The sequence below is a fragment of the Bacillus rossius genome, chromosome 11 (assembly GCF_032445375.1).
Source record: "Bacillus rossius redtenbacheri isolate Brsri chromosome 11, Brsri_v3, whole genome shotgun sequence".
Lineage (NCBI taxonomy): Eukaryota > Metazoa > Arthropoda > Insecta > Phasmatodea > Bacillidae > Bacillus > Bacillus rossius.
In genome coordinates, this window is record NC_086338.1 from 42,911,228 (window position 1) to 42,925,832 (window position 14,605).

Consider the following 14,605-nt stretch of genomic DNA (forward strand, 5'->3'; position numbering starts at 1 on the left):
GTTCACGTTTTTTATTTTGACGTGACAACGTCTAATAAATCGATGAACGCCGCCTGCACGCACGAAAAAGTATCCCGTTACGCACATTGTCCCGTTGCGCTGTGTCCCGTTACGCTCATTGTACGCTTACGCCGCATCTATCTCTCTTCCACTCAATTGGAACAACCATCGATTTGACTTTTTCGAGGCACATTAAACTTGAAACACTCCCATTCGTTTCCTACTTTTCCTATCATCGTCCTATCCTTAACGGAATAACACAGATTGGAAGAAGTTAAATAGCAAACATTGTATAAAAGTTAAAGTTAAAATAATTTCTTCGATAAAGTAATAAACATATTTGAATTAATGAGTGCAAATAATAGTAAATTTATCAATTAAATTGTAGATTTCACTTCACTCCTTCTTTTATCCATACAAAATAGTGATAATTCAATAAAAATGATTGAATTTTATTCATAAAAGTATGCAATCATTTCATCAATGTTTGTTATGACGTTGTCACGTTAAACTATCGTCCGTAAACCGACTTTACAGACAACCAATTTTTTTTTTTTTGCTTGCAGTCACCCCTGTACACGCGCACGTGTCTCGGTTTCGACGAGTCTTACACGTGACGGATGTTTGCGGCGGGGGTGGGTTGCGAAACCCCGCGAGCTGGTACCACGGACAACCTCCAGGAGAGAGAGAGAGAGAGAGAACAGCGCCATCTTTGTTCACGGCGGCAACACGGGCGAGAGAGCTTCGCGCGACGCGAGCGATGTTCGCGACGTTAGCGACACGTCGCTGATTCGTGTTGTACGCGCCTTTCCTGTCTCCCTCCCCTTCCTCCCCCCCCCCCCAACCCCCTCTTCCTCATCCCACTAACTGTACATTGCGTCGAGTTCAAGGTGACAGCGAGGGCCTGGGGAAAAAAAAACGCGAATTAGTTGATAAATAAATAAAAATCGATAGTACTTAATCATTGGTTAGCACTCTTACAAGCCCTCTAATGCTCTCCAAGCATGACACTACATCACGCTAAATGGCGGGGAGTTTTTCTCCCCAGCCGATGACAGGTACACGTGACATTCTTCAGCGTTGCAACAACCAAGCCAGCGCACACACAGGCCCGTGTGCCAGACCCTATCCCACGAGACACGCACTCCCGCCCGTTGATCCAGGCGATTCTAACACGAGTGTGGGGTGCATCGGGTCGTTACCACAACGCCGAACGTACAACAACGCCGAATACCATAACGCCGAATGCCAAATTGACCGCAACGCCGACAGCTAGAAAACTGCTGTGCACCACAACGCCGAAATACAGTAACGCCGAAAAATGTTGCTGCGGGGGGGGGGGGGGGGGGGGGGCACAGGAGCAAAATGAAAAAACAACTGAATGAATTTGTGTGTGTTTCTTAAATGTATCTGAACCTAGGCTAGTCTAACCTAGCATAACCTAACCTAACCTAACGTAACCTAAACTTTGTGGCAGTCCTGCAATTACATTTTTCGGCGTTAATGTATTTCGGCGTTGTGGTACACAGCAGTTTTCTAGCTGCCGGCGTTGTAGTCAATTTGGCATTCGGCGTTATGGTTTTCGGCGTTATTGTACGTTCGGCGTTGTGGTATTTCGGCGTTGTGTTGCGTTCCCGGGTGCATCTTGATTCACTGTGCACCGAGCGAGTCGTGGGAACCTCTGTTCCTGTTCCGCGCACACTGAATGCCTCGGATGGCAGCGTGATATGATGATAACCATAGGTTGCAATGAGCATTCCTCCCGTTGCAATCGCCAACATCGGCTGGGCGAGTGTCAGATTAATACACACATACACACACACTCACAGGAAGGTGACATAACCTTCAATTTCGAGTCATAAAATAGGCTAAAATTATTATCTGAAAATCATGTCTGTTTAAAAATTATTTTCAAACAATTATACAACTACAAACGTATTTCCCTCGTTTTGTAATCTAAAAGCACGTAGGTCCAACATGGACAAAAACTGGTAAGATAAGGCGAATATTTTACGGTTTCAAGGTTCACGACACTAACGACAGAAACTGATCAATTTTCCCGGAACCCAACCAACCTGCTATTCAATTTTCGATTACGTCTAAGTACATATAGTGAAAAACAACGAAACTGCAATCGGCGAAATAACAATGAATAAATATGTTAATGATCCTTCAGCAGTATCTGATTATTCGAGAAGGGAAGTTCCTAAGCAACTGTCATCACGCACTTATTTGCTGTTTCAAATGTTCACAACTCCAGACTGCAAGATTCTTAAAAATAAAAAAATTGTTTTCCGTGAAAAGAATTTACCGTTAACATTAGCTTCCAACAGCACATGAGTAGGCGCTTCCTGTTGTCCTAACCAAAGACGACAGTTCCGTTGCCTTTTACTGCTAACGGAAACATAAATAACATAGACCCCGACACGTCTCGCTGACATGTTTCAGTGCTTTCAGTTCACGTCACGGCATAGGCGCACGTTCTCAGAGAGAGTGTTCTTTGCGCTTGATCCAACACAAGACAGCTGCTTGCACTAAATCTCTTCGTGTGCCTACTTGCACGTATCTGGAACGAAATACCCCCAGTCAGTCAGACTTCAAAATTTCCCTTTCAATGTTTTAAAAAAAAAATTATTCAGGTTCTTGCTAAGCTCCGATGATCAGGTTAGCTGTGGTGTCAGCAACGTGTGTCAATGTGTGAATGAAATATTACAAGAAAATGTATAAGTATTTTTTTTTAAATTGTTTATGTCTTAGTTATTAAAGATCACAGGCTTTCGCGGCCATTTTCTGAAGTAGCTTGGCTTCCGGGTCGTAGCCGCGTCTGAGGCAGAACACATCACCGGAAGTTCCGGTCGACACTCTGCAGTCGCCATCGTCGACTCTACCCTAATGATGGCGACTGCAATGTCGACCGAAACGTCGGCGATGCATTCCGCTCCGGAGGCGGCCATGACCCGGAAGCCAAGCTACTTTGTGTCTTAGTAATTTTTTTTAAAATTTAAATATTACGGTCAAAAAATTTTTTTTTCTGAAAACCGTTAAAGCTATGGATAACATCAGCCAAGAAATTATCCAGAGATATTAATATCTTGGTATATTGTTAGAGCCACGGAATTTTCGCACATTCATTTAGTCGCAAGTTAGAGTGCAACCGTCACACTCTCGCACTATGATCATGATTGGCCCGCAACTATTTGGACACGCCCCTCCGAGACCGTGAGCCAACGACGCCCAGCTAGGAGAGAAGTAGGCGAATCGGGTAGTGCCGATTAACAAGGATAAACATGCCCTCGCTAAGAAATCAACCAATGGGAAACGAACATGGGTTGAACACACCTATTACCTTACATTCTACTCTGAAGTCAGACGAATCTGCGAAATTTCCGGGTCTCTACCCATGGGCCCCCCGTTGCCATAGCAACGGTAACACCTGCCATGTGGGGGCCCCTGGTATCTTGTGTGTCTTGGTATGTATCGTGAACGTTCACGAACGTGCGTTTTCCCAACGAGTAGGTACCGCGACGCCTGTGGTGCGGCGAGCTGGTGGGAAGGGGGGGGGGGGGCATTTGCGTAGTTGTGTTCATAAAGTTGGGGGGGGGGGGGGGGGGGACAAAAATAATGATTTTGATATCATGTAAAACCCATTCCCCTCTTACTAAGACAGGGGGGGGGGGGGGGGGGTCCGGGGGGTTCTCCACAGGAAAAATTTGATTTTTAAAAAGTGCAAAATAGCGCTTTTTAAGCAAGTTTTTTTTTTATCTAACCATTGGATACATCGATGTTAAAATTATTATTGTTTCCTTAAGATGAAATTTGATGAGTGAAGAAATTACAAATAAAGTTAGGCAGAATATCACGGTCTAGAAAGTTGGGGGGGACAGTCCCCTCCACCCAAAAAGTTCAGGGGGACACGTCCCCCCCCTGTCCCCCCGGTTCCTACGCCCCTGGGGGGGGGGGGTAGGGGAGGGGAGGCGGTGGTGGTTCCCCCTACCTTGCTGTGGTGCTCCTGCTGAGACAGCAGCTGCTCGCGCACCATCTGCAGCTGCAGGATCATCTCTGAGAGGCGGCGCTCCTTCTCGGCGAAGGTGTCGCCGGACAGCGCCTGCTGCAGCGCCGAGGCGCCCTCCAGCGCCAGCGAGTCGCCGTCCGCGTCGCTGCAACACGACCGGTCCGATCCTGCGCCGTGGCGACCGCCGTCTCCTATTCTATTACTAACGTAAATGCTCAAAACACACAGAAGAAAAAAAAAATCGGTTGTCTGTAAAGTCGGTTTACGGACGATAGTTTAACGTGACAACGTCATAACAAAACATTGATGAAATGACTGCATACTTTTATATGGATAAAATTGAATCATTTTTATTTTTATAATAAAAGAATAAATACTTGAAATTATACTAGTAATCAGATTTTTAAAATGCAAGAATAATCCACCTTTATTGCCGAAATTGTTGTTGTAATAAGCAATGAAAACCACATTAACTTTTCACTTCACTTTATAAAGAGTCAGCGAAACAGTTCACGTGTAGATGACTTGTAATTAATTTTAAAAACTGGCGTTCAGCTATATAGTTTAAATATAATAATGAACAATATTTCATATAAATAAAATGTAATCAAATATCTATCAATTATATGAATCACCATATTTTTTTAGTCAATTGTAACATAACCTATTATTACTACACTCGCCGACAGCGTAACGAAACACAGCGTAACGGGACACAGCGTAACGGAACAATGTGCTTAACGGGACACTTTTTCGTGCGTGTAGCTGGCGTTCATCGATTTATTAGACGTTGTCACGTCAAAAATAACAACTTCGGGCAAAACAGCGACAAACAGACGAACACAACGATGAAACTAAAACAATAAATCTGGAAAACACAACGATGACAGAATGGATGAAAACAGCAGGCTTCCTAAGACAAAACAGATGCGACGTTTCGGGAACTGACATATTATGTTACGGACATCAGGCACAAACATACTGCTGTAGTGTGTAATCAGCCTCATGGCAATAGGACCTCATATATGATAGTGGTCTCCGAAACCACTAAGCTTACCGACTTGGAGCTCATAGATTTGAGCAATGCAGGGTTGTTTGAATCCAACCCATAATCCCAATGAACACGGCCTCCGAGAATTCTGCTAAGACCGTACTACAAAACTAGTAAAACCATCTAAAATAAAAACAATTCATTTTAAAATGGTCTTGGTCTATCAAAACTTAAAAATAATAACATTATTGATTTAGATGTAGACTAATTACTAGAGACTTGAAAAATTCGTGGATTCATTTCACGACAGCCTTGAAATTCAAATATTTATACCTCAGTGCTGCCTCTGCTATTGGCTCACAACTCACCTGGACGACTCTGGGCCAGTGAGAAACACTCAACCGAAGCTGTATCGAATCACAGGCCGCTACGTTGGGACACCTCCACTAGACAGCAGCCAATGAGAGGGTGACATTTGACCGAGTGTACGTAGAACTATAATGTTCATCCTAGAGGTCATTGAACCCGCGAATTTTTCCGGTCCCTACTAATTACCACGTCAGAAAATGTATAAACATTTTACTTTCATTTAATTACAGTCAAACCACATTATATTGTGATTACCAATCTCTAATAAAAATGCTTGTGTAAATTCATCCTTCTATTTTTGAAAGGAATAACTCACTTTACAAAAATAAAAAATAAAAAAAACTTCTTCTTAACATGTTCAAGGAAATTTTATCACGTACCTACTTGATTAAACGTCCGACCAATAAACAGTTTATTGTTATTTTATTCTCTGTAACGACATCTTTAAGAGTCTAGTCGTACTTGGTTTCAAATACTTCTCTGCGAAACGTGCGGCAGTAAATATTTATTAGTTACATACAAGTAAGAAACACACGATTTCACTTAGAAGAGATTTATTGTTTGCTGTATCAGAGGTCTACAAACGGGTTTACTAAATTACCACCATAAATAAATAACAAAACTGGTGCCATTACAAGGGAAGAATAATATTCCAAGTACTTAACGCAACAAATAGGTAGATATATATTTTTTTTTATCGCGTCCACTAAATCTTCCTTAAGCCCGGGATGTCTCTCCGCCGCCTCAGATAACAATGAGAGGTGTGACCGAAATGGCTGCCGTCGTTAAAGAGAGACTCCGAATGTTTTTTTTCTCCAGTTACCGCCAGGTGCAACGAACTGCCAACACGGTGATGACGTACCACGCCAGACTCTGAAGTCTCAAGGTCACGGCGCCTGCACGCAGTTAGCTTTCCATTCTCATGATTTTCAAGTCAGTCTTTCAGTTCATTCTCTTTAGTTTTCCTGACACACAACTTCCGAATTCAAAGTCCGCTCGAGGGTTTCGCAATTTTGTTTGCAGTTTCGTGTTTTTGTGAACTAGCACACGGGGCGTGACTATCAGCGATGCCACTAGGAAAACAGCGAGAAAAATACAGTAAGTACAAAGCATTAAGTATGTGCATTAACAACCCTTAATTACATCCCAATATGTTTTTGAAGTGAAAACGTCTATAGGATGGTTTGGATAGGGAGTAAATTCAACAAGTCGTCATCGAAATGGTCGTGACGTGTTAATTTTTTTTTTATATTTCAAGGATAGTCCTTAATTCATTCTATTTTGAAAGACATAACTTTTTAATTTTATCTTTATTTTCCAAGGAAATTTTAACGTTATTGTGTGTTACATATTGCCAGTACTGGATAATTTTTAGTAGGTAGTTAAGTTGAGGTTTTGTTTTTTTCTTTTGTTTATTTATTTACGATGTGAATTTCTTCAAATGTTAGGTTATTGATTTATTAGAGATAATGTTGATTATTTGTATATTTAAATTAATAATATTTTATTCTTTCAATGAAAAAACCTTAATTTCTTCTAGTTTTAAAGTTATTATTGGTGGGGGCAAAACTTGTGGGTTCGCGTCACCGACATGCTAGTGATATAATACCAAAATCATTTTCTTGCGTACATTTGACGTAGAAATGATTTCATATTACACATTTAAAAACAAAATTTAAAGTTTTCACTTCTGTTGACAGTCCCCATGACTGACTGACTTTTAGTTTTTTTCCTTGTGCGATTTTAACAAGCAAAAAGAATCCAATGGGTTAGTATAATGTGAAAAAAAAAACCTAGCATTAGGTACCGCAAACTTAAGTCACTGATCACGGGAAACAATACAGTACAAAAAATATTTTTGCAAATTTTGCAAACTATAGATGTGCCTTTATTCCTCTCCTAAAGTGAAACACATACGAAAACATGCAAAAAAAAAACAGAACATCAGTCTTTCAATTATTCTTGCAATGATAGGGACTGGACAAATTGCGCTGTTTCAATGACCTCTAGGAAATACACCACTTTGCTCTACTTACACTCGATGATTGCACCTGCTCATTCGCTGCTGAACTCGTAACACCTGCTCATTGGCTGCTAAACTCGTGACACCTGCCAACTGGGATGCTCGTAACTTGCTACTTCTTTTGTTGGGGGGGTTTAAAACTGGCGCAAACTCGTCCGGGTAAACTGTGTGATACGATCTCTGAACCAGCATCTAGGATTCTAGCCTATCGCGAAAATGTATCTTCGAAGTTTTCCTGTCTCTAAAAATGGGGGATAGTTACGTATGATTATTTCATGGACACACGCCATTGCTGATCCAAACTGATTGTCCATTGTGATGGAGACAGATATGGACGACAGATATGAATGCATAAACACGCGAAGAGTAAGCCAATGACATCTGATGACCAATGTTTAGAGACCTGCAAAATTCGCGGATTCATTGACCTCTAGGATAGACTCCACAGTTATTTAAATACTCGCGGAAATGACACCTGTTCATTGGATACTGACGCGTGAGACGTCTCAACTAGGCTGTCCGTAATTCGGCACTTTCTTGGTTTAGTGTTTCCCATTGGCTCACAGTTCCCCGGATAAAATGTGGGCCAATCGCAGAAGCGGTACGAAGGTATAGTTGTTTTGATGCTAGCCTATCGCGAAATGAATCCGCGAATTTTGCATGTCTCTACCAATGTTTTATGCCTAAACAGCAAAGAAAGAATCCCGTGGAAGTAATTTACTCTAGAACAATTACAGCACAGACGAACTCAGTTGTTTTACAATGGCGAGCCAGTTACAGCAAAAATAGTAAATATATATTTTAAAAAACAATTTCACAACACAACGACGCACAGATGAAACCACGCTGTTATTTTATTTTGTAAATCGAACATAAATATTCATGTAAAATAACAGAGGTTTGTAAACTCGTACGTTTACATGAAAACAAACGTATCATTACAAAATAGTTTTCGCAGTAATACTGGATTTCTGATTCTTACCCGAACATTTATGATTTGTGTTATACCAGTACCTCCGAAAGTTAAAGTTATTTGTAAACCGTTCCCTGAATAACTTTCCAGTATCAACTATTAATAAGCATAAGAAAACAAACTTAAGTCCAATTATTGAATAGGCGATTACATGTTCCATGCTTAAAAGATATAATTTTCAGTGTAACATCCATTGAGATATATAATTATGCGCAGATTTTCGTCAAAATTACTCAGTATTATCTCGAAAAACGTATTACATTTATATAAAATATATAACCCTAGAAATGTGTTGTATAAAGTTGCACCTCTTCACACAGAATTTATAAACCATTTTTTTACAGGTTATGGTTACACACCTGAATTACTAAAATATTTTATCAAATGTAATTTTTGAACTTTGAAACTAGGAGGTAACAAAATAACAACCACAGTCACTAACGGTTGGTTACACTTTCTTCTCAGCTGGCGACATATTCCAGGCTAACAAACTACTTGCAACTCATAATTTTTTAGGGTAGAAATGTGTTATTTATAAAAATTAATTTTTACCATTGTAAAATTTCAGACGTTTTCCGACATGTCGGATGAAATAGACACGTTTTTAAGGTACTCTATGCTAATTTTTTTCACCTTGCAATTTCTGAAATGCACGCATATAAGTCAGGTGCACAGAATAACTTTTATGTAATTTTACAAAAGAGTCGTTTGGAAACGGGTTGCCAAAAAGCAATTTGTAATACCGCACTACAATAAAAATGTTTTAACTTTGTACAACACATGACTATGGTTATTTCTGCATATATTAAATACAATTTACTAGGTATTTCTTACAAAAAAATGGCGCATAATTTTATATTTTATTTGAAGTTTCATTCAACCATAACTTAAAAAAAAACACGGATAAGACAATCGAATATTAAATTATTTAAATTTTATTTTGTTTTATGCTTAATAATGTGCAGAAGTTATTACTGGAAAGCTATCCAGGGTTACGGTTTACAAATAATTAGGGACCGGAAAAATTCGCGGGTTCAATGACCTCTAGGATGAACTTTATAGTTCTACGTACACTCGGTCAAATGTCACCCTCTCATTGGCTGCTGTCTTGTGGAGGTGTCCCAACGTAGCGGCCTGTGATTCGATACAGCTTCGGTTGAGTGTTTTCTCACCGGCCCAGAGTCGTTCAGGTGAGTTGTGAGCCAATAGCAGAGGCAGCACTGAAGGTATAACTATTTTGAACTTCGGGATGTCGTGAAACGAATCCGCGAATTTTTCCGGTCTCTACAAATGTGTCCGGGTGTAAGAATCCGATCCCAAGTGTTACTACGAACATTATTTTTGTAGTGAACTAGTTTGTTCTCATGTTAATTGTGCAAATGTGCAAGTATCTGTAGTTGTGCGCGGATGTTTCGGGACAATGCGGTAATTGACGGGTCGTTACCACAACGCCGAACGTACAATAACGCCGAATAACATAACGCCGAATGCCAAATTGACCGCAACGCCGACAGCTAGAAAACTGCTGTGTGCCACAACGCCGAAATACAGTAACGTCGAAAAATGTTGTTGTGGGGGGGGGGGGGGGGGGGGACGCCACAGGAGCAAAATGAAAAAAAAAAAAAAAAAAAAACTGAATGAATTTGTGTGCTAACCTTACCTAACCTAACCTTTTGTGGCAGTCCTGCAATGACATTTTTCCGGCGTTAATTTATTTCGGCGTTGTGGTAATTCGGCGTTGTGGTACACAGCAGTTTTCTAGCTGTCGGCGTTGTAGTCAATTTGACATTTCGGCGTTATGGTTTTCGGCGTTATTGTACGTTCGGCGTTGTGGTGCGTCCACGTAATTGGCAGATAGCGAGCCGGTGCAGACTCCTGCAGGACGACACCCGGGTTGTGTTGGGGGGGAGGGGGGAGATGTCCCCGCGAAGAACAAAGTCTCCCCCGGGCGGGGCGGTCACCAGAAGGGGAGGCTGAATTATTCAAGGTGTGGAGCTGACCTCGGACCACCCCCCACCCCCCGGGGGCTAGTTCCCGGCCTGCATTATTCAGCCCCAGGGGAGTCCCCGCGGGTTAAGGAGGGTGGATAGGGCGAGGGAGGCAGTGGGAAGGGGGGTGGGGGAGAACAAACTCACTGGCTGTCCCCCGGCTTCTGGAGCGACTACAATCTGCACGTCCCGACCCGCTGTACAGGCCCCACCAAAAGTTTAAGACCGTTAGTATATATAACTAGAGCCACATAATTTTCGCGCATTCATTTAGTCGCAAGCTAGAATGCAAACCTCCACACTGTCGCACTGTGTTCATGATTGGACCGCAGTTCTATGAACACGACCCTCTACGACCGTGAGCCAACGATGTCCAGCTAGGAGAGAAGTAAGCGAATCAGGTAGTGCCAAATAACAAGGATAAAAATGTTGTCGCTAAGAAATCAACCAATGGGAAAGTAAAAATGGGTCGAGCACACCTATAACTTTGAATTCTATCCTGAGGCCAGAGGAATCCGCGAAATTTCCGGGACTCTATATATAACTAATGTAAAGTTTCTTAGGTTATATTTTATATATTTATTTCTCAGTTATTATACATTTACAAATGTTTACAATCGTCGAAATACCGCATGTAATTTGAAGTGACCAGATGCACTTACGTACAAGCTTGCTTTCGTGAGTGCTAAATTTCCTGGTTAATTAAGTGAATATTGTTAACAACGTGTAAAAAAAATGGGAAATAAATTATTATTATTATTTAAGATGATAATGTTTTTTGTTATACATAAACTTATGGTAAAAATAATATAATTAAGTTTAAAATTATCTATGAATAAATACATCTGTATATAAATAGGCCTAATAAATGATTCCTATTTTTATAGATATTACTAAACAAAACAAAATTTACAGATCTAGAAGACAGATTTTTTTTTAAATAATGGAGTTTGTATAATCTGTCTTTGTATACTTGGACAAATCTCTCTCAGCAAAGAAATAAACGTTTCGCGAGAATGCGATTTTTTTTTTTTTTTTTTTTAACTTGGACGTTAATGGAATAAGTTTTAGGCCTCATTCGCACGAGAGTAATAAAACCTGACGGCGCTTTTTAAAACGTTCATAACTTTTTTTTTTAATATGATCGCTTTAAAATCACCCTTTCCTCGTTTCTCACTGCAATAGAACGTGAAATGAATTCCGCTAACTTACTTACTAGCATTGTGTTGCAGAAAGACGAAAAAAATAAATAAAAATACAAAATGCATTCTGGGTGCATCCCGTAAATGACAAGCGATATTTAAAATGACAGATCGTGAGATTTACGAAGATAATGGGGCAGTATTCTGATAAATGTTATATCTATCTCCTCACAGACATCATTCTTTAAAGATTTATTAGCATGTTCAGGTAAGGATTTTGTGTATGGCAAAAGACCGAGATTCTACCTCTATAATCAACACTTCAGGATCTAAAATCCGGCTTCACTTCAACTTTTCTGAACGGAAGTTGATACAACTTTAATACAATTTCTTGGACATACGCCATTTCAGTTTTGCACTGTTTGGCATGGGAAAAATTCGTAAATGCCAAATAAGAAATAAACCCCACAGAAAAACCAACCTAAATCAGCTGATGTTAAACAGATAATCCTGACGATGAACCTAAACAAGTATCATGGACAACACAACAACGAAAGCACAGACGAACACATCCAAACTTAAATTTGTGAGTTCATTTTTTTATTTCTTATTTTGCATTTATAAAAATTTTCCCCATGACAAACTGTGCAACACTTCAATGGCGTATGTCAAAGAAATTGTATTTATTAAATCAAAATTCACCATCGCATGAATCATTTAAGGAACGTGGATAAGGATCTCGTGCGAAAGAGGCCTTATAAGATTTGCTACCCTAAGCGTCAAAAGCCACTGTACAGCAGGAAATGATTTTCACCTGCAATTTCTGCCTGAATTAAAAATAAAAAAAATTGGTTGTCTGTAAAGTCGGTTTACGGACGATAGTTTAACGTGACAACGTCCTAACAAAACATTGATGAAATGATTGCACACTTTTATGAATAAAATTGAATAATTTTTATAGAATTATCACTATTTTGTATGAATACAAAGAAGGAGTGAAATGAAATCTACAATTTAATTCATAAATTTACTTTTATTTGCACTCATTAATTCAAATATGTTTATTACTTTAACGAAAAGATTATTTTGACTATAACTTTTATACATGTTTGCTATTTAACTTCTTCCAATCTGTGTTATTATGTTAAGGATAGGACGATGATAGGAAAAGTAGGAAACGAATGGGAGTGTTTCAAGTATAATGTGCCTGGAAAAAGTCAAATCGATGGTTGTTCCTATCGAGTGGAAGAGAGATAGATGCGGCGCAAGCGTATAATGAGCGTAATGGGACACAGCGTAACTGACAATGTGCGTAACGGGATACTTTTTCGTGCGTGCAGCCGGCGTTCATTGATTTTGTCACGTCAAAAAGGTCAATAATTAATGGTTGAGATATCTGAACATTTGCCCGACATGGCTAACACTACTCTCTGCATATCGCACTGTGTTTTTTTTGTAAATGGAATAGAAATATTAATGTAAAATTAAAGGCATTATAAATTTGTACAAAACTGCATCACAACAAAATTGTGTTCGATTTTATACTAGGTTCGGTTTCTTCCACGGGCATAAATGCTTTATTTTGTCCCAGTAACGCCAATAGTTAAAAGTTATTTTAAAAAACTGTTCTCTGAATAGCATTCCTGTGTTAATTGTGAACATCAATAAGAATAATAATTCAAAACAAAATAGAAATATTGAATATTACCTATATTACATTTTCAATTTTAAAAAAACAACTAAGATTGAATGAAACGTCAATTAAAATATAAACTTGAACGCTAATTATCGTAATAAATACTGAGCATTATCTCGAAAAAGTTATTTCATATATATAAAAAAACCATAGCCATGTGATGTGAAAAAGTTGCTATATATGTCTTGTAGCATTACAAACTATTTATTGGCTTCTGGTTCCCAAAAGAATCATTTGTAAAAGTAGGGAAATTTTTTTTTTATGTGTGCGAGGTATCCGCAACCTTCATTGCAAGAATTTTTGGTAACATATAATAAATAGCAATTATTTTATCATAGAAAGTCTACTGTGTTCTCTCATGCTGCCGGTATTTGTTTAGTTTCATCTTTGGATGCGTCTGTTATTTTTGTTTTCTTTTTTAAAGTTCTTTTGAAAACTTTACCATGGTCACCATGCGTGTTCATCAGTGCTGTAATTTTTTTTCCTGACTAAATTCCTCGCACGGAATTATCTGTTTTGTCTATGCTTCGTAACATTTGACATCAGCTGATAATGGCTTGTTGTTCGCGTGTTTATGAAATCATCACTGTCGTTCTTTTTGTATGTTTTTCAATGACAAACAGTGTAAAAGTGTATGAAATTACTTCAAATAAATAAGAAGACATTTCTCCAAAAAATCTATTCGCTGGATAAAAAAATTAATTGGTTAAGCTCTTTAAAACAATGGTCATTACGAAAGTAATAATAGGTCTAAATAATGTTATATAATCAATTAATATGACTGGTATGATCTTTGTCGAGTTTTATTTATATTTTTGCTTACTTGCAGTTAAATTTCAATTAGTATATTTATTAACTAACCTTCGATATCAAAACATATTGTTAATCATTTTCTACTCTATCTATTAAAAAAAATATTATTTTGGTGATGTTTCTAAGAAGGCAATGAAACTTTAAAAAATTACATTGTGAAACTTCTCGTGGATTTAAGATATCTATTCTAATAGCGTAAGTATAGGTAAAAGTCTAGTGTATAGGAATAAGTATGGAAATGTTCGTTTATAATTGTGTGAGTAAAAAATTTCCATTATTTTCAAAAGTTTTTTTTGTGTGAGCAAACGTCTAATATGAATAAAATATTTAAAAAGTTTTAAAGGAAAAAATACACTTATTAAATGTTTAGATGGTCTACAAAGTGAGGGGCATCCATCAAAATTAACAAATCATAAGGCGACTTAGTTCGTAGATTTCACTTGCAACACCGAGATTATTTTATGAATCATCGAAGATTACAGTGAGCACTCTGTAACGAGATTAAATCCTATACATCGTGACGCAATCTTCGAGTGAGCTAACATGCAAGGACGCTAAAATGTTTTGCTTGCCTGTGTTGCAACAGTTTCTTCGAGTA

At 38.7% G+C, this 14,605-nt stretch overlaps 1 protein-coding gene across 1 annotated transcript in view; it reads right to left on the reverse strand.

Annotated features, from left to right (window-relative positions):
• Nucleotides 1–14,605, reverse strand: part of LOC134536455 (transcription factor SOX-13-like) — a 193,797-nt gene that overhangs the window by 155,701 nt on the left and 23,491 nt on the right. The window contains exon 4 of the mRNA XM_063376172.1: nt 3,995–4,157. Within this exon, the coding sequence (XP_063232242.1) occupies nt 3,995–4,157 (163 nt within the window). The remainder of the gene's footprint in view (nt 1–3,994; nt 4,158–14,605) is intronic.